Below are 18,625 nucleotides of genomic sequence, written 5' to 3' on the forward strand. Positions count from 1 at the left end.
ATACATGTATCAACACTGCGACCGTTTATTCCAGTGGCCACAGCCTTTTAGGTGGTTCATTCATTTATTTCAGGTCAGGTTGGCTTGCATTTCTTATTATACTCAGGTTGTACCTATGCTTGGTGCAGCACTGGAGAACTAAATTGGCATTGATGCCCTATGATGGCATCATCCATAGCTTTGATGACATAATACCAGACTGACTGACTGAAGGCTTTTGTACAAAGTCCAACCCTGCTTTTTGTTTAGCATTAATACATCTTCTAGAAATGTATCTATTTTTTTTTTTTAAATCCAAACTTCATTGATAACTAGAGCTTCATCAGTACATTTTTAAGTGATTATGTTTCTAAACTGCGGAGTTCTAAGGTTTAGCTTTTTCCCAAGTTAGAACAATATAAGCTGGCAAAACTTTTCAGGTACTAACAAGTATGTTTAATCACTTCTCGAACCATAAAGAAAAAAACCTCCCTATTAGTCTTTCACTATGTCTAATTGTATAACCACAAACACAGCACTTTCCAACAGGGCACTTTCCAACCTAACAACGCTAACAAGATATTATTGTGAAATTTCACTAATGAACTTTGGGGAGAGAGCAACTCCAAATTACAGCTTCACAATTTAATCGGAAAGGAAAATGAATTAAGATATATATTTATTATGTTAAAACCTCTAAAATTGCCATTAGAGCTCTGCTTCAAGAAATTCAGATTCAGCGCAACCACTGTGCAGAATACAAAAGTACAAAGAACAGATAGTATCATTTATCACTATACTGCAAATGTTCTAAGCAATTGAAAGAAGATGAACTATTCAACTGTAAGCGTAAAGAAAGAAAAAAAAAGAGTGTCAGTCCTCCATTATTCAAATTGTTCTGATTTATATATTATCTACTGTTATATTATTCAAAATTTCTAGTTTGTGTATTCGCATCCATTTCTGTTGTGGCATTTTTAAGCAGCATATATTTTTTCTGCCATTTAATATAATTAAAAAGTTGTGATTTGCGCTAATATGTATTGTTTTTTATTTGTCATGTTTACAATTTAGATGTTTGATGGTTGCTGCAGCCTTTAGATTTAATGCATTTCATTGTTTGCTTTAGTGTCTGTTGGCTTTGAATATGAAACGTGTCTCGGTCTTATTTTGTGGGAGAAAAGAACAGCAATCTTGCAAGGTTTTGAGCTGGATCCCTCAAACCTAGGCGGCTGGTCTTTGGATAAGCACCATATACTAAATGCTAAAAGTGGTGAGTGTATGCTTTATCATAAGATGACTTCCCATGCTGTGGGTAATATGGGGGACAGTGATAACTTTTTGTTCAGGGGAAATAGTAAGCTATATATTTCATCCCATGGCAAGGAAAGGTTTTCCCTCCATCCAACTACTATAAAGATTCATTATCCCAAACACAACTACATCAATATGGCCCCAGATTAAATTATTTAAATAATGATTTATATACAAAATAAAAAAAAACATGTGCAGTGGGCAGTGTGCCACTCCTGAATCCTTGGTGTTCTAGCCTTAGGACAACATGGTCTTGCCACAAATATCGGCCTGAGTAGAGACCAACCATGAATGTGAATGTTAAGGATCCAACAGTCATTTGTGGAATAAGGCAATCTTGCTTTATTTGAATATCAGGTCAAGATGGCAATGGATTGCTTACCTAAATACATCATCTGCTAGTAAAAGTACTGAACTACTTAACTAAAAGAATGTACTGTAAAATAGAGCCTTCACCAGCTGATGTGCAAGTAGAAGTGAAACATGTGGACAGTTGATTGCATCATGTTGGCCAAACCCATTTAACTGAAAAAAAAAAAAAGAGGATGAGCCCACAAGCCAATTGTATGTTGATGATAGGTATAATTATACATGTACATGTTTACAACCCCCACATAGTAAATTCCCCTAAACACAGTACACCCTTCCCTTGGTCATCAAATCTCCATTACACAATATATCCTTCCTCCTCACAACAACACCAAACCTCAAATACACAGTACACCCTTACGCGTACCAATTGCTTGTCCTCCCCACCTCTCCCCTCACTGGATCCAATACTGATGGTACAATACACCTTGCTTCCTGTACATTAATGATTTTACAAGTAATAATGTATAATACCCAAGATTTCCCTTAAAGCAGTGGTTCACAAATTCAGGGGTATATTTACTAAAGTGCAGATAGAAGTGGAGATGTTGCCCATAGCAACCAATCAGATTCTACTTAGTTATCTGGCACCTTATAGAAGGTAATAGCTAGAATCTGATTGGTTGCTATGGGCAACATCCCTACTTCTATAAACCCGCACTTCAGTAAATATACCCCTCAGTCTTCAAGGCACCCCAATAGTTCCAGTTTCAAGGATATCTATGCTTGAGCACAGGTGACTTAATTAGTACGTCATTCATTTTGATGTAACCATATGTGCTCAGTCATGGATATCCCTAAAGTCTTAAGTGATGACTGGAGATTTCTGATATCATTATTTGAATATTGATTAACATTACTATTTCACAATAATAAAATACAAACCATTTCTACCAGAACTTTTCAGTATATCTAATATCCTTATAATATATACTTTGAGTGTATTTATATATAAAACCTCATAGATCTAGCATATGCACACATCTTCTGCAATTCTACATACCCAAGACGTAGCCAAAAATTTCTCCCTGTGACAGCTGCTCCCAATGCACCCAACAGCCGCCGCTGAATTCGTACACTGGTGAAAGTATAGAGCAAGTAATACAGTACATCCAGCAATCAGTGTGTGTGCTAAGTCTTGCAGGAGGCCTGTCCACAGAGAAGTTAATCACAGAGCATGACATGTAGCCCGCCAGGTACCTGTACAAGTTATAGCGTAGGATCCCCCACTCTGATCCTGACTCTTTGTTATTTATTTTGTCTTTTTGCAGTGTAATTTGGTACATCTCAACATTGTGAACATAGCACTATTCACTACTACTCACTCATTATTGAAGTAATCATTATTGATACAGTATGTTATAATGCCTCCAACCTGGCAGATTTTGTTTCATTTTTTGTTTTAATTACAGCCAATAGTTTTCTTTTGAAAGCTTTTGCCACAATCAAAATTGTGTGTTTGGATAACAAAGAACCACCTACAGTTTTTTAAAAACACCACATATTTAAAAAAGTAAACATTATTATTTCTATACCTATCAAACAGAGTATAGTCAATTGGACCAGGCAGTAACGTGGATATTAAGATGTTTCGTTAAACACAATGAGGCTGCAGTCTTACATGTTTATTTTCAGTCATACATATTACAACAATTGTTATACTGTATTACAACTGAAAACACAGCAGTATAGAAATGTGTATACATATGTTACGTGTTTTTTTTACCTTTTTCCCTTCCTTCGTTTGTTTGTCCATGCAGTTGCCTCTTATAATCTCATATGTCAGTAGCAAATATTCTATTTTTGTCATTTAATAACATTTATAATTAATATATGAACTCGCAAAGTGTTATCCAGAATTATATACCTTTGAAACATTTGGTTAATTTAATTTCAATAAGAACATTGCACACCAGATGTAATAAAGTAAAAGTCTATTTAAATAATCAAATCAATGCTCTTAAAGTCCACATACTGTACATAAAGTATATCATAAAACAGTATTTAAACTTCACAATATTAGTCAAAATACAATATTAACTATACAAAGATGATAACAGAGAGAGAGAGCGAGAGACAAAGAGAATTCAAGATGGTTGCATGGTGGGAGGTATGTATGTATGTGTATAAGGGGGATGGGAAACCGCATGGAGTTCCTTTGATTATAGGCCTGACTCCATTTTGAATATGAGAAAAACTCCCATAATGCTGTAGCTCTGTAATACATCCAGTCATTCGCATATCTATCCATACACCAACTTCACCAGACATTCCTTGCAATATTATTATAGATGTGCAAACTGGATATTGTATGCCAATTGCTACACCATACAAACACACCAATACTGTGTGATATCTTCAGGCAAACATTGCATTATATAGTATTCCAATATCTAATACAGACCTCACAATCCTACCAAAATACAGTCGGCTTTAACAAGATTCAAGGGGGATGGAAAAGCACATGGACTTCCTTTGTTTACAGGAAAACTCCCATTGAACCAAGGCCTTATCACAGAATAATACAAAAACTCCATTACGATTTCCTTTAACAAACTACAATCACCAGCTGACATCAAACTGAAATATATATTCTACAGCAAACAGCTCCATCCCAACTACACAATCCATTCGTACCCAAGTCAGCATTCACAAACCCAATCTTTCCAGGCCTCACTATTGTTCCATGCACATGGTACGGGGGAGGAGAGGATATCATGATATCGGCCATCTTTAACTATAGAACACAATACCCCAGCCATTCATCCCTATATATAAAACTAATATATGACTAGATAAAAACTCCACTATAAATCACTTTACTGTATGCTGTCCACAAAACACCATAAACATTACTCTTTACAAAACAGACTAGAGCACACTACATCATCTACTGTATGCTAACACCAATCATTACAAATACCCATATAGGCTAACTACAGTACAAATCACTAAATTATTAAACATATCAAAGCATAACTAACCATCACCACAAAACACATGATTTCATCTACATTTTCCCTGTAAGCCATGTGTGGTTTGAGGGACAGATACTTATCCACCAGCTAGGTAAGAGGCCAGATTCTCCATTGAGGAGTGTTGATATTCCATCTATCTGCTACGGCTGCAGTAGCATGAGTGTGTGTGTTCATCTATCTGTTCCTGTGTGCGAGAGGGAGTGAGCTCTAAGTGTGTCCCTGGTCTCTAAGCTGTGTGGGAATTCAAACCCCCTTTTGCTCTCACCTGATAGGTGCATTCATAAAAGGGGTGTTTCTAAACCTTTACTTTGAATCTCATGTCCCAGGTCTAAAGGTGCCCATACACGGTACGATTTTTTACCCGATATGGACAGTTTCAACAGGTTGTACAGACCAATCTTATGAAAACAGGTGTTTTTTGTGTGTTCTGCGACCCCGATGCGTGTCCCCGCCATCCTCTAGTTGGATCGCAGATCAGATAGTTTTGCAGAGAGATCTACGATCTTTTGAGTACATTCTGATTCACTTCTATGCATCTTATTGTATGATCGTAATGATCAATTGTACACCATTTGACCACATCTTATGAAAAATTTCAAGGGAAGAATTTCAACGGCAGTCGTACAACACATCTTACCAACTTTGAATCGCACCGTGTATGGGGGCCATTACTGAAACTTTTTGGTCAGTTGATACTAGTGGGCTATTGTGAGCTAGCTATGTGAACTGGTAGAACCAGTTCTGGGCTTGCTATAGTCATCTTATTATGTGACCATATTGTATAGGGATGTAATATTCATATATACATATTGCTTGATTACTAATTAGTCTATATATGGTGATTTTAATATACACACTGTAACAACATACACCCAATTAAAAAATGAAGATGGGAAAGGTATACGTACACAATATAATTTGATTAAATGCCATATACACAAAAGGGAATGGTGCCTTGACAGTGTTATCATTAAAAATCGAAAGTTGCAATTTACATGTAAAATATGATGAAATACAAACACCCCTTCCCCACACACCCGTCAACTACTGCTGTATGAATCGAATGGATAGATAGTGAATGAAGTCCTATCAGCAGTTAGATAGTTCTTCAGGTGTCTTCGTCATTACCATTCAGGTGTGCATATGCCTACATCAGGTCTACTAAGAGAAGCCTGGTACTTTATCCCCATTCACTTTATCTCCATTCAAGGCTTAGTAAATAGACCCCACATGTCTCCTTAGGTCTCATCTCTAAGGGGCATGCTACTCTTACATGTTCATATCCTCACTGTACCCCACTTACAAGTCTAAGAAATGTTCAAATACAGACACATTTTGGTAATCATGCTCAGTACAGAAATGTGTATAAATTATGTACCACAGATTGACTCTTGTCCAACGTGCAGCACGCGAGCTACAGTAACAAGGCAGAGATTACATTCAGCCATGACACATAATGCCCCGTGTGGTACATATACATTATACACTTGTCCAAACCAGCTTAATCTCTCACAAGGTATACTGTAAGAGCTTGTTCACACCTATCTGCTGTTAATGTTCTTTTCAAACAATAATTAATGCCTGAAAAGTGCAAAATAGCATGAATAGTTTATTATGGGCTCACTCCCACCATTACATTATGTTAAAAATGTGGGAATATGGCACAACCTACTTCTCATGCGACAATGTGCACTACCACTATAATAGATTCTATTAGTACAAGTACAATGCGTGAAAAATGCATTAAAATGCCTAATTAAAACACATCTTATGTTTGTGTTAGGTCTCAGACATTTTCACACATCTCTTTCTGTGCTTGTATGTGAATGAACTTGGAAGTGCTGGTTTCATTCCTCTTTTTCATAAGTGATATGGCATGGGCAATAAATAGAATTATTATACCGATAAGTTTAGTCATGATTTTAATGTTCCTAAATTCAACAGCCAAGAAAGTGTCCATATATTTACATGTATTTTGGTAGGTTAATTCCAAATTACCATGCTGCAGTCACTATTCCCCTACTTTAATTTCAGCGCTATGCAGACAATTCAACTAATTATGTGTAGTATTATACTATTTTAGTCTTAACTGTTGGAATATTGTAAAGTCAGACACTGTAGTGCTCACTCATGACATATTAATGTAATGGTGTCAACTATAATTGTGGTTTTATGGAGGGCTGAGGAGTAGCTGGTGGGTATAGCTATACTTATTGGATTCTAACTGACATTTAGGTGTTAATTTACTTCTCCACTGTTTTGACTAAGGACATTATTTTCAAAGTGCTTTTTTCCCCCACTCGGCACATCTGTGTATAAAATCTCAGGATAAACCGTTACGCTTGTACTGTAACTGCACCATCCAGTCCCAGCTGCTGTTTCCACATCTTAACCAAACACAATTACTTTCTAGTCACAAAAAGTCAGAGGACACTCGGCTGCTTCATTGTTTTAATTAATTAGTGTCCACAATTTAGCTAACCGTTTTACAGTAACTTCTCCCTGCATGAAGCTGTGCTATTGATATGTCTACACTTCCTCCTTTCAGATTGCTCAGTCTTCAATATTTCATTCACTCCGATTTTATCTCGCTAGGCATCCTGCATAAAGGCAGTGGAGAAAATCAGTTCCTTTCACAACAACCTGCTGTCATTATGAGCATTATGGGTAACGGGCGCAGGAGAAGTATCTCTTGCCCGAGCTGCAATGGTCTCGCTGAAGGGAACAAGCTATTGGCTCCAGTAGCTCTTGCAGTTGGAATTGACGGAAGCCTCTTTGTGGGAGATTTTAATTATATACGACGCATCTTCCCCTCCAGAAATGTCACCAGTATTCTGGAACTTCGGTGAGATTTTAATGTTGACATAAAAGTTAGCTGGAATGTCAGACAGCATGCTTTTATTAATATGAATTTTATAGTTGACCTGACATAACTCAAAACTACTAAGGTTTTAGTTTGTCACAAACTAAATACAAATAGACAGTGAAGTATTGTAATTGTGTTATTCCGCGATAGATGTTAACTTAGAAGAAATAATACTTCCTGGCCTTGATACTCCATGATTAAAATGTTCTGCATTCTTTTACTGGAGAGTTTACAAAGGGTATTTTCACAGATGGGGGAGTCCTTTGGTATATTAAAGAGCAATGTGTTATTGGCCTCTTCATCAGTGAAGGAGAAAGTGACACTATGAACAGATGTTTTGAGGTTTGCTAATGTCCTATGGACTGAGAATGACATTTATCTCTGTCAGAAGACAATCCATTAGGTGTACAGCACACTTACTTGCTGTACATGATTTGTGCTGCTTGTTTATTCTATGTTGCCATCTGCAGGATTAAAATGCCATTTTCTGTCGTTGAAGATTTATGTTTGGTCTGTTGATTTATCATATGTATTTTTAATACATAAAGCACCAATGTTACACTATGGTATTAAAGAACCAGTGTGTTTTCCACTTTGTTGAAAATGAAGAAAGTTTATTTTATTTATTTTGTTATTAATCCTGATAGGCAGGGTTTATAAATGGACAGTTTGCAGATTTGTCCCAATGGCATTCGCAGCGATAGTACAGATAGTAATAGCTCCAGGACAGTTGGAAGTAACATATTGCCACAGATCGAGGGTCTCTCGCAGGTTATTGGAGATGCGGACTCCTTATTTGAAAGAGATCCCCTCCTCATCAAACTGAGGGCGTTATGGATATTTGGTAAATGCGGCAAAGGAACTTTTAAAATATGCGTCCATCTTAGGGCCGTATTCAATTCATTTCGCAGCCGCAATACTTTTCCTTCTGCCGGACTTTTCACCTACTTGGCATGTTTTGTAGGTGAAAACTTTTCGTGCGCGCCCCCTCTATTAGCCATAATCAATTCCAAAGGACGCCAAAAGGTGTCCCGGCAAAACTCAAACAGGCGAAAAGTGTTGCCAGCTTTGGGGAAATCAGCCTGACACCCCCCAAAAGATGCACTAACATTGGGGATGTGTATAGATGTCCCCGATTAGCCCCCCCTGGAGCTAATTGGGGTACTTAAGTGCTTTCAATTGCCTCTATATAGCGTCTTTGCATAAGTGGTGAAGAATAGCATTTAGCAGGTTTTTTTGGGAGAAAAAAACTAGTTCAAGCAAATTTGGGGTACATGAAAATGGGTGCAAGCATGGTTAAAAAACGCAAAAGTGAAGTGTTAAAAAGCGTTAAAAACGCACCTTCAGCAAGCACCTGCAATCAATAATACACCTCCCCCATACTTGCAGATCCCCCAAAAGCTTATTTCGCTAGTTTTTAAGTCTGTACCCCAACATTGTATTTTTTTGCCCCCTTTTTCAAAGTGTATTTTTGGGGTGTTCCTATTTATTATTTTAATCTTTGGCGGTCTGTCCAAAGGGTGCAGAGTGGTTTCCATACCGTTGCACTCCAAAATCGCAATTTTGCACTTTTTCCGCCGGGTATTCATAGGCAAAACTTTTTCGCCTATTACATTGCATTGACTTTCCACGTACGCGAAAAGTCTTTGCGATTGAATACGACGGAAAGTTCCGCCTGGCGAAATTACGCGATACTTTTTCGCAGATTACGGCTTTTCGTCGTTAATTGAATATGTCCCTTAATGTCTCTCATACTAATTCTGACAATGGGTCCTGTGTGAATGGACCTGAAAGTCATTACAGACACCCTGGCCAATAGACAGTACTTAAACATAGATAGTCATCTGGGGCAGCACAACTAGAAACAAGTTACTATTGACTAAAATCAGTTGCAAAAGTTACATTACAATTTTGAGGACTTTGAAATAAACTTTGTACACTACTGAATGTACTATTATGTGGAGGGGTACAATTGGCTGCTAAAAAAATGGTCATTATCTATACAAAGAAACACTATTCAATGCATTTACTTTTACCCACTTCTTACCTCCTTTAAAAGTGACGTTTATACATTTCAACATTTCAGGCTGTCAACTTTTACATGTTATTAACTCAGATTACTCTGTATTTTCAATTGTCTAATTGCCTAATCATAGGAAGCTTGTTTAACACCACTGCGCAAATTATCTGTCATTTTGCAATCTAATCAAATAATTGTGTTATTCATTGTATCCTTATTTCCTTTGCCCTTTCTAAAGTTGTCTAATTTTTTCTCTCTCTCTTTTTTTTGTATCTCATTCAAATTTTCTTGCTAAAGAAACAAAGACTTTAAACATAGGTAAGACTATAACGTGAAACGCACAATGGCCTGTTACCTTTCTCCACCCTGTTTCAGTAGAATGAAATGTTTGTAAAATGATGGATCGCTGCTGTTTATACCTGTCCTGCAGCTGGCCATTGTTTTATATATAATTTAAGATGTAAAGACATTTCACACCATTGCTTTGTTCATTATTACTTTGGCTCAGTACACCATATATAAAATTGTGCTAGTTGAACATATTCCTCAGCCATATTCATTTATTTCTGCTATTACCTGTATCATAAAACTGTTTTATTAGGTACATAAACCTGCTAAGTGGAAGTCATTTTGTTCATATGTAATTATAAAAAGGGTCAAACTGAACTATTGTCAAAGATATGTCATTTTAAAACAACCAAACAAAAACTGAGTGTATTCATCTCAACAGTGAAAGACAACTGACAACCTATGAGCTAACAGATTAATTCCATAGCATCGTTGGTTGTGTGTTTGCATAGTAATGAGTTATGGTATACTTTGCTGCATGCAATTGTGTGTTTGCATAGTAATGAGTTATGGTATACTTTGCTGCATGCAATTGTGTGTTTGCATAGTAATGAGTTATGGTATACTTTGCTGCATGCAATTGTGTGTTTGCATAGTAATGAGTTATGGTATACTTTGCTGCATGCAATTGTGTGTTTGCATAGTAATGAGTTATGGTATACTTTGCTGCATGCAATTGTGTGTTTGCATAGTAATGAGTTATGGTATACTTTGCTGCATGCAATTGTGTGTTTGCATAGTAATGAGTTATGGTATACTTTGCTGCATGCAACTGGAAGGTGAAATGGAAATACAGTAAAAATAAATAATTCAGTCAACTGGACCATCATTTTCTTAGAGCAATACAGGAGCAGGAATGGGATAGAGTTTTCCATAAAAAGCACCTGTTGCCTACACACTATGGTGCAGTCACTTTGAGAATACATCTTATGAATTCACTAGGACCTACCAGTCAGGTTACTGACTCTATTTGCTAGGCTGCATTCTGACTGAAAAAGGCTGGCTCCACTAAGTAAGTGATGGCAGATGTACCCGAAGCAAGGTATTAAAATAATTCAGACTTTAGGTTAGAATACTAATTCCTAAATGATTATCTGGCACCAGGGACAGCACTGAGTAGGGCTAGTGATGCACTGCAGCCATCATAGAGAAATCAGCATTTATGCTGTATGCTATGTGCATATAAAGTCATCCAAGCTGCAGGCCAAACATGGTCCGTCACCTGCTGAAATCTGGCCCCCGGGTTTTAGCACGGCACCGCTATGAGAAACAGCTTAAAGCGCCTAGCTGAGCTGCATGCTGCCTAGTTGGAGGAGAGCAGCATAGGAGGTTTGTGCTGCATCACCTCCTGCACTCGGGGGAGAGACTGGTGGGTTGGGCCACTTCCAGCACTGATCTCCGATTCCTGCCATCCACAGCCATTTCAGATTGCATCTCGGCTCAGCAATTAGCATTCATTATAATTCCACAGCGAGCACTCTGCATCTGCACCAACCTGATGTACATACATGTAATTACATACAGTATGTTATTCATATTTCATTGCTGACACTGCTGTGTAGCACATCCTGTGTATGTGTGGCATATTATCAATTGGGGGTCAAAACTGTGCCGCATAATATGAATTGGGGGGATTACAAATATGTTTATTCAAGATATTTATTCATTTTGGTGTTTCTTAAAATAAGAATTGCTCAGCAAAGAACCCTTCACTACTTGATGGGAGGCTAGCTGTGATAAGTCACCCATTTGTTTTATTATTCCCTTTTGTTAATTTAACTTAATCCTAAACCTAGGAATAAACACACTGACACATGTATGGAATTAAAAGAGGTCACAGCCAGAATTTATTGATCAAATTGAAATTTTAGAATAGGTGGCAAGAAGAAAGCAGTGCTCCAAGGCCACAGCCCGATTGGATACCAATACTAAATAATAGGGGCGGATCCCCGCCCTGCGCAGACTGACCTGGGGCAGTACCATCCTCCCCTAATTGGCACAGCATTGGCCCCTCCCTTGGAACAAAGACCATGTCCCCCCTTTAGGCGGTGACAAACTGGCCGCTCTCAAAGGAAAGATGCTACCACAGGCACTCCTGCGCTAATAATAGGCCGCCCGTGAGCACTGCTTCCCGCCAGGCTGCACCTCTACCTGTTGGGAGAAATCACAGACAAAAGCACGATCCAACAAAAATAAGGATGATAGAAACCAGCTTAAACGGGTGGGTGGGTGGGGTTGAATAAACTGGAAAGAGGAAGATGGCTCCCTTCCCCAGACTATTTATATGGGACCTCTAAGCCCTCCCAGAAATCCTACCATAGGCTTATACTCCTCAAATGACCAATAACTAACCGCACCCCCCTCCAGCTTTTAACCCTTAACTTACCTAACAAAATTACATATCAAACAGGGTGCTTATCTATCCTCAAACTTATTCAAGTATTCGGATGCATTAAGTCACCCATTTGTTTTATTATTCCCTTTTGTTAATTTAACTTAATCCTAAACCTAGGAATAAACACACTGACACATGTATGGAATTAAAAGAGGTCACAGCCAGAATTTATTGATCAAATTGAAATTTTAGAATAGGTGGCAAGAAGAAAGCAGTGCTCCAAGGCCACAGCCCGATGGATACCAATACTAAATAATAGGGGCGGATCCCCGCCCTGCGCAGACTGACCTGGGGCAGTACCATCCTCCCCTAATTGGCACAGCATTGGCCCCTCCCTTGGAACAAAGACCATGTCCCCCCTTTAGGCGGTGACAAACTGGCCGCTCTCAAAGGAAAGATGCTACCACAGGCACTCCTGCGCTAATAATAGGCCGCCCGTGAGCACTGCTTCCCGCCAAAGCCCGGTTCGCAGAACCAGGCCCGCCACCAAACTGTGACCTTCCTGAAAATAAAGGGAAACTGCAGAGGTCCCTGATCAACCACACTAGCCCCGCGCCCAGGAGTTTAGCCCCATTGGGTCTATGAAAGCTCTCCGCCCTGTAACGTAAAAAACTTGGGTATTGCATGACGCGTCCGCCAACGCTAAATGACAAGTGTGCAATGACCATATCCGCTCAATACCCATGCATGCGCCCAAATCATTGCCTCCCAAGTGGGGCCCCAAACGTCTCGTCTGCTGCCCATAGGGCATCTAGCAGGCGCTTCCAATGCATTTCTCGTAATCCTAACAATTGCAACTTACCCACTCACAACAAAAAATTGGACCTGCAAATCCAAGGGGTGCTGGCTAGCCCAGTAAAAATAGGAATTTACCCACACCCGACAATTAGCATTCCCGGACAAACCTGTCCGAGAGTTCACGTAGACATAAATTGGCATTTATACAGACAGATATTGGAATTTAATACAGACAGAAATTGGTATGTAATAATAACAACAACAATTTAACCCCAAGGAAAGGGAAACAAAATAGTTGGGTGACCCATCTGAAGATGAAAAACAGCAAAACCTCTTTGAGGGCAAAAGCTGAAAATCCTTTCAGAATCCCTAGCGGCAGTAGGCATAAGGCCCCTAGGTTTCCCAACAAACTCGCAAGGAGTGCAACTACCTAGTGCAACTTATCCTCCTTTAAATACGACCTCACCACCCTAACTGTTTTTAATAAGTCGACTGAAACACCTGCCCCCGCTGCGTAAGCTGCTGCCCCTAACTAAATTAATGAGTCCTGCAAAGCTCCGTAGCTATACCTAAAGCAATAAGATAATTCTGAAACACCCTCATAAACTGCCACCTGGACAAAGGGGGTTAGATTAGCAAGGATAAACCAGTGCCCGCCACCTGGAGGGCGAACATTATTAAAGCACCCTGCCTGAGCAACTGGACAAATTCACGAGATATGCAAGCACCTGAATAGAAATGCAACGCCCCCTGGCCAGCTAATTTGTCTTAAACCTATGTAATTAGCATAAGATCAATACCTGCTTAATAACCACCTTATTAAACCTTAAACCTGCTAGCGCATAAAGCTTATTAGCAGCAACAAGCTTGCCCATGCTTAGTATAATGTAATTGGCCAGATCCGCCCACGGCGTGCCTGGAAAAATTTTGAGATACTTGATAATGCTGAAGATAAACCGCCTTGGAATGACCCCTTTCGTGGCATGCCCCAGACAAACTCTGCTATATAATCATCAATCGACCTACCTCACCCGCTCTTGGAAGCTAAGACCCTGCCCATCGTACCAAACCGCCGTGTAGGTCTTTAATGTACTAGGCGTCAATGACTTCAGTGTGAGGTCCTTGATGCCAGCCCAATGAAATGCCGGGCATGGAAAGGGAAGGTTAAACCATTTAAACAGGAGGCACGATAAAATGAACCTGTCCCACTGAAAAAGATTTTAGGCGTCCGCCATACCGTTTGCAGCGCCTGAAACCTGCCATGCCCTAAATTCAATATTCCTTACCCACTTAGCAGTGTAAAATACATCAACAACCATAAGGCCGGATCTAAGTCCGTCCCTGATTAGCACCGACCTACACCACGCTTAAGTTATCCAAAAGGGAATTCGCCTATTGCAAATCTTGCTCTCCTACAGCTACCTACCATTGGGAACACTCACTAAAAGAAGGATGTTCTTGTTTAGGCCCTGAAACCCATAAGTAACCGGCCCGGGCTCCATGCACCACACCCTTACAAAATGCACCAAAACTTAAGGAACCGGACACATCTGTAAACAGTTGAAGTTCGAATTGGCTACAGATGCCGGAGGCCATATCTTTACGCCATTGAATTCGCACATAAACAACCAACCAAAAACGCAGAACCTCACTCAGCTCCAAAGAGATGCAGAATGAGGTTATGAGGCTTCCTAACCCCCGCTGAGGTTCCTCCTAGCCATCTGCTGAAAAAAACAAAAACAACTCCTAGGTATGACTCTAAACGCGAAACTGAGGGGACCCAATAGCGATTGCAACTACATTAACTAAACCTTCTTTACCGAAATGAACGCTTCTAGCAACTCCCCCGAAATGCCACGCCCTCTCCATAGACAAGTGGCATAACCCTATCGAGGTATCGGGTTCTACATCCAAGTAATATATGCGCATAAGTAGACCTTACTAACGACGAACAAGGCCGGCAAGCAAAAAAGTAACTAAACCCTCGAAAAGTATACGAAATGAAACAGCCTTCGACAGACATCAGTCTACGTAATAGAGCTCTACTACTTTAATTCCCACACATCTAAAGGACTAGGGGTGAATGGGCAACAGCCGTAAAGCGGATTCTATATCCGCCTTAGCTAGTAGAGCCCTTCCCCCGAAACCTTGTACTATCTCCAGGGCGTTTTTTTTTTTTTTTTATAAACAGATTGGCAAACGACACGACAATCTGATGGGCATCATGCGTGGGAGCCCAACCCTTCTATCTGGGCAAGAGAGATGCTGTATCAGCCCAAATCTACTCGGTTCCCTCTACGGTGCGACCTTAAAGGCGGTGCACCTAAACTTTCAGAAAAGGGGGGGATGCAAAAAGGTGGCCGCACATGCGCCCTAACCTGGCTTCCGCCTCCACCGTACACCTAACGACTTCCAGATGGACATGCGCTGATTTCAGAATCTTCCTAGAAAACCCAGATATCGCCCATGTCAAAGGTAAACACCAACCCATGCCAAAACCTTGCCCCCCCAAAAAAAGGCTGCTTCCTCCCCAAGGGGATAACGACCCAACCAACTCCTCAAAACCCCCAAATTACTCAGAAACTGCGCTTCATTGAACACCTCCGCGATGCTCGTTGCCCTATTCTCAACCTGTTCCTGCGCCGCAGACCCCTTGCACATCTTGGCTGGGTGACCACTCCCGCAGAGCATGCAGATATGCCAATATCCACAGCCTGCCCCTCATGATGCTGCGTGTTATTACACGCGCAGCACGGCACGCAACTGATGCCCGCAGATCCAGGGTGGATCAGAAAAGGCTGCTTCAGACCAGCCGAGGAATCTGCAGGCGCGTTAGGCAGTTGATTGACTGCAAGCCAAACCTCGACGTCCTTGAAACCGAATTAAAATACTGCCACCCCCTCCTGCTGTGTCCTAAATGCGTCGTATTGCCGCCAAGCAGTACCTTTAGCTGACTAGTTTAAGCCGTGTACCATGTGCATGTATTTTAGCACATTCATAATACTCCCCAGGCCTGGATTTAAGGGGCGTGCCGCAAAAACATATACACGCGCCACCGAATTCTGGTAAGAACGACATGTCCCCTACGCAACTACCCCAGCTGACTAAGTCCGATCCAAAGACCTACTTGCGTAATCCGCAACCATATGCACAAATTTACTCTTCTTGATCTGCTCCCTAAATTTAGAACTTAAACCCTTAAGGATAGCCATATTCGCGCAGTGAACCTAATCTCCCGATGCATCCGGCACCTTAGTTGCCGACACTGTGTTAGACCTCTTATGGCTCCCCCGCTTTGCCTTAAATAAATAAATAAAAATTATTATTATTATTTATTTATTTTATTTTATTTTTTTGCGCAAAGTAACGCTTGAGATTGCGCGGCCTATCAGATGAACTCGATGAATCGCTAGAATCAGTGGAAGATAAATGTGCGCTGCGAAATGTAGAAAAACCATGCTCACCAGAAATTGCCGCCGAAGGACCAGACATTTCCTCCTGAGCGTTCGCCAACTGTCCCTCGCTGCATGGTGCGCCCACCACAATTTGACTCGCTGATACCACTGCATCATCCATCTGCTGGACCTCGATAACGCGACTGGAAAGATCAGAAACTCCTACCTGGGGGCTTGAAACAGTAACTGGTGAATTGGACCGCACAGCAACTGTGCCTGCGGAATGGGGGACAGGGGGGGCAATGGGTGGCAGTGGGGGGCGTGGGCAGATTGCGGGGAAGGCAGGGGGGACAGAAGGGGGGGTTGCAGCATATGTGTAGTTTGGAAATATGCAGGTGCGGGGGCATGAGGCAGGGAAAAGGGGTGAAAAAACCTGATAGGAAGGTGCAAAAACCTTGTAAAAGGGGGTTAGGGTCTGGAGTTGCAGCAGGGGGTACACGGTACACGATGGTACACGGAAGGGGCAGGATGGTAAGGGGCAGTATATTTCAAGGGCATTCTGCGTGTAGTGTGGTGGTGTATAAATATGGGGACCTGTCCTACTGCTGAGCCAGAAACGGGGCGGAGGGGTATAACTCCCGCCCCTGGGTGCCGGCAAACAACAGGGGAAAGATTGCTGGGTGGGGCACCTGGGGCCTTGGAAAACCCTGTTACTAAAGAACAGCGGGGAGTGCTGGGGGGGGCCCTGCTCCTGGAGCAGAGGGGGCAGATGAAGGGGGGAACAGGACCAAGCAGGGCTCCCTGCGTAGGCCGAAAATATATAAAATGGCTGCCGTGACCCTGTTGCCGGGGCCAACCGCCGGCGCAGGGGGCGGTCTGGCCGTGATCTGCGGTGCTGGGACGGGGGGCTGTGGCCACCTGAGCTACTCGCGGCGCCGCCAGAGAGCCAGACGGCCATGATCTGGGCCATGTGCGGGAGCGCAGACAGGCGCGTGGTCGCGGCCTATAGCAGGGCGCGCCCCGCTAAAAGGAAGCCACTGTGGTGAGAGGCGGCGGGGGGGAGGGCGTTGGCTGAACGGCGGGGCCTGGGAGTAACTGAGGGGGGTACTGAAAGGGGACGAGGGGGCCGCAGGGCGAGAGGCCTGGGAGCTTCCATAAGGCGGCGGGCGGGGGGTGGGGGGCGGCTGAACGGCTGGGCATGGCTGAGAAGATACTGGCAGGGGACAGGGGATGGATGAACACAAAAGCAGGGGAGGGAGGAGGAAAATGTGGAACAGAGTCTAAAAGGAAGCAAAATAGATAAACAATAAAAGAAATACTGACAGGAGCTAGAGAGGGTGTAAGAAAAGGGTAGATAAATGAGGTGTAAAATGCAGATGGGCAAGGGAAAGACAGGCAGATTAAATATAATATATAAATGACACTTAGCCAGCCTGGTTGAATAAACTGGAAAGAGGAAGATGGCTCCCTTCCCCAGACTATTTATATGGGACCTCTAAGCCCTCCCAGAAATCCTACCATAGGCTTATACTCCTCAAATGACCAATAACTAACCGCACCCCCCTCCAGCTTTTAACCCTTAACTTACCTAACAAAATTACATATCAAACAGGGTGCTTATCTATCCTCAAACTTATTCAAGTATTCGGATGCATGAAAACAAATTGTGGCCTTCAAATGAATTTTCTTAATATGGCCCTGCAACACAACAGTGTGTACGCTCCTGACTGAGAGTGTGTGAATTCCAAGTTTGGTACTGCATGTGGACACTCAAATGCCACAAAAGACAGTCTGACGGCTCCTTTGCCAAAAAATAGACAGCTTGAACATTCCTCTGCAGTATTGTGAAGTTTGAAGAGTGTTGGCAAAAACAACAAATACAATGTATTTGTATTTATTGTACTAGACACACAACTGATATTTGTTAGTAGAAAAACTTTGAAAATGAAGAAAACGTTTTTGTTAAAATTCCTAATTAAAGATCGGCCTTGATTGAAACATGCTATGCAGATAAAGTGCAATCAGTTAATATTCAGAAGTTTTAGGTTTTGTTTAGTTTTCCATTTCCTACTCTGCTATTTATCAATGTTAGATTCTAGAGTCTGATTACTATGGTTAAATGGAACAGACTTTCTCTGATCATTTAGCAAACCTTTCACTTAACTAAATACAGGGAGTGACATTATCACTGAGCTACTCCTTCAGCTTAATTAACTCCAATTT

At 41.4% G+C, this 18,625-nt stretch overlaps 1 protein-coding gene across 3 annotated transcripts in view; it reads left to right on the forward strand.

The window, feature by feature from the left end:
• TENM2 (teneurin transmembrane protein 2) overlaps positions 1–18,625 on the forward strand; it is a 2,186,131-nt gene that overhangs the window by 2,056,905 nt on the left and 110,601 nt on the right. For all 3 annotated transcript variants that reach the window (XM_088454943.1, XM_088454942.1, XM_088454944.1), the window contains 3 exons: positions 1,109–1,252; positions 7,236–7,485; positions 9,824–9,844. In XM_088454943.1, coding sequence (XP_088311069.1) covers positions 1,109–1,252; positions 7,236–7,485; positions 9,824–9,844 — 415 coding nt within the window. The remainder of the gene's footprint in view (positions 1–1,108; positions 1,253–7,235; positions 7,486–9,823; positions 9,845–18,625) is intronic.

Source organism: Taudactylus pleione, unplaced genomic scaffold (assembly GCF_031769625.1).
Source record: "Taudactylus pleione unplaced genomic scaffold, aTauple2 ptg000637l, whole genome shotgun sequence".
Lineage (NCBI taxonomy): Eukaryota > Metazoa > Chordata > Amphibia > Anura > Myobatrachidae > Taudactylus > Taudactylus pleione.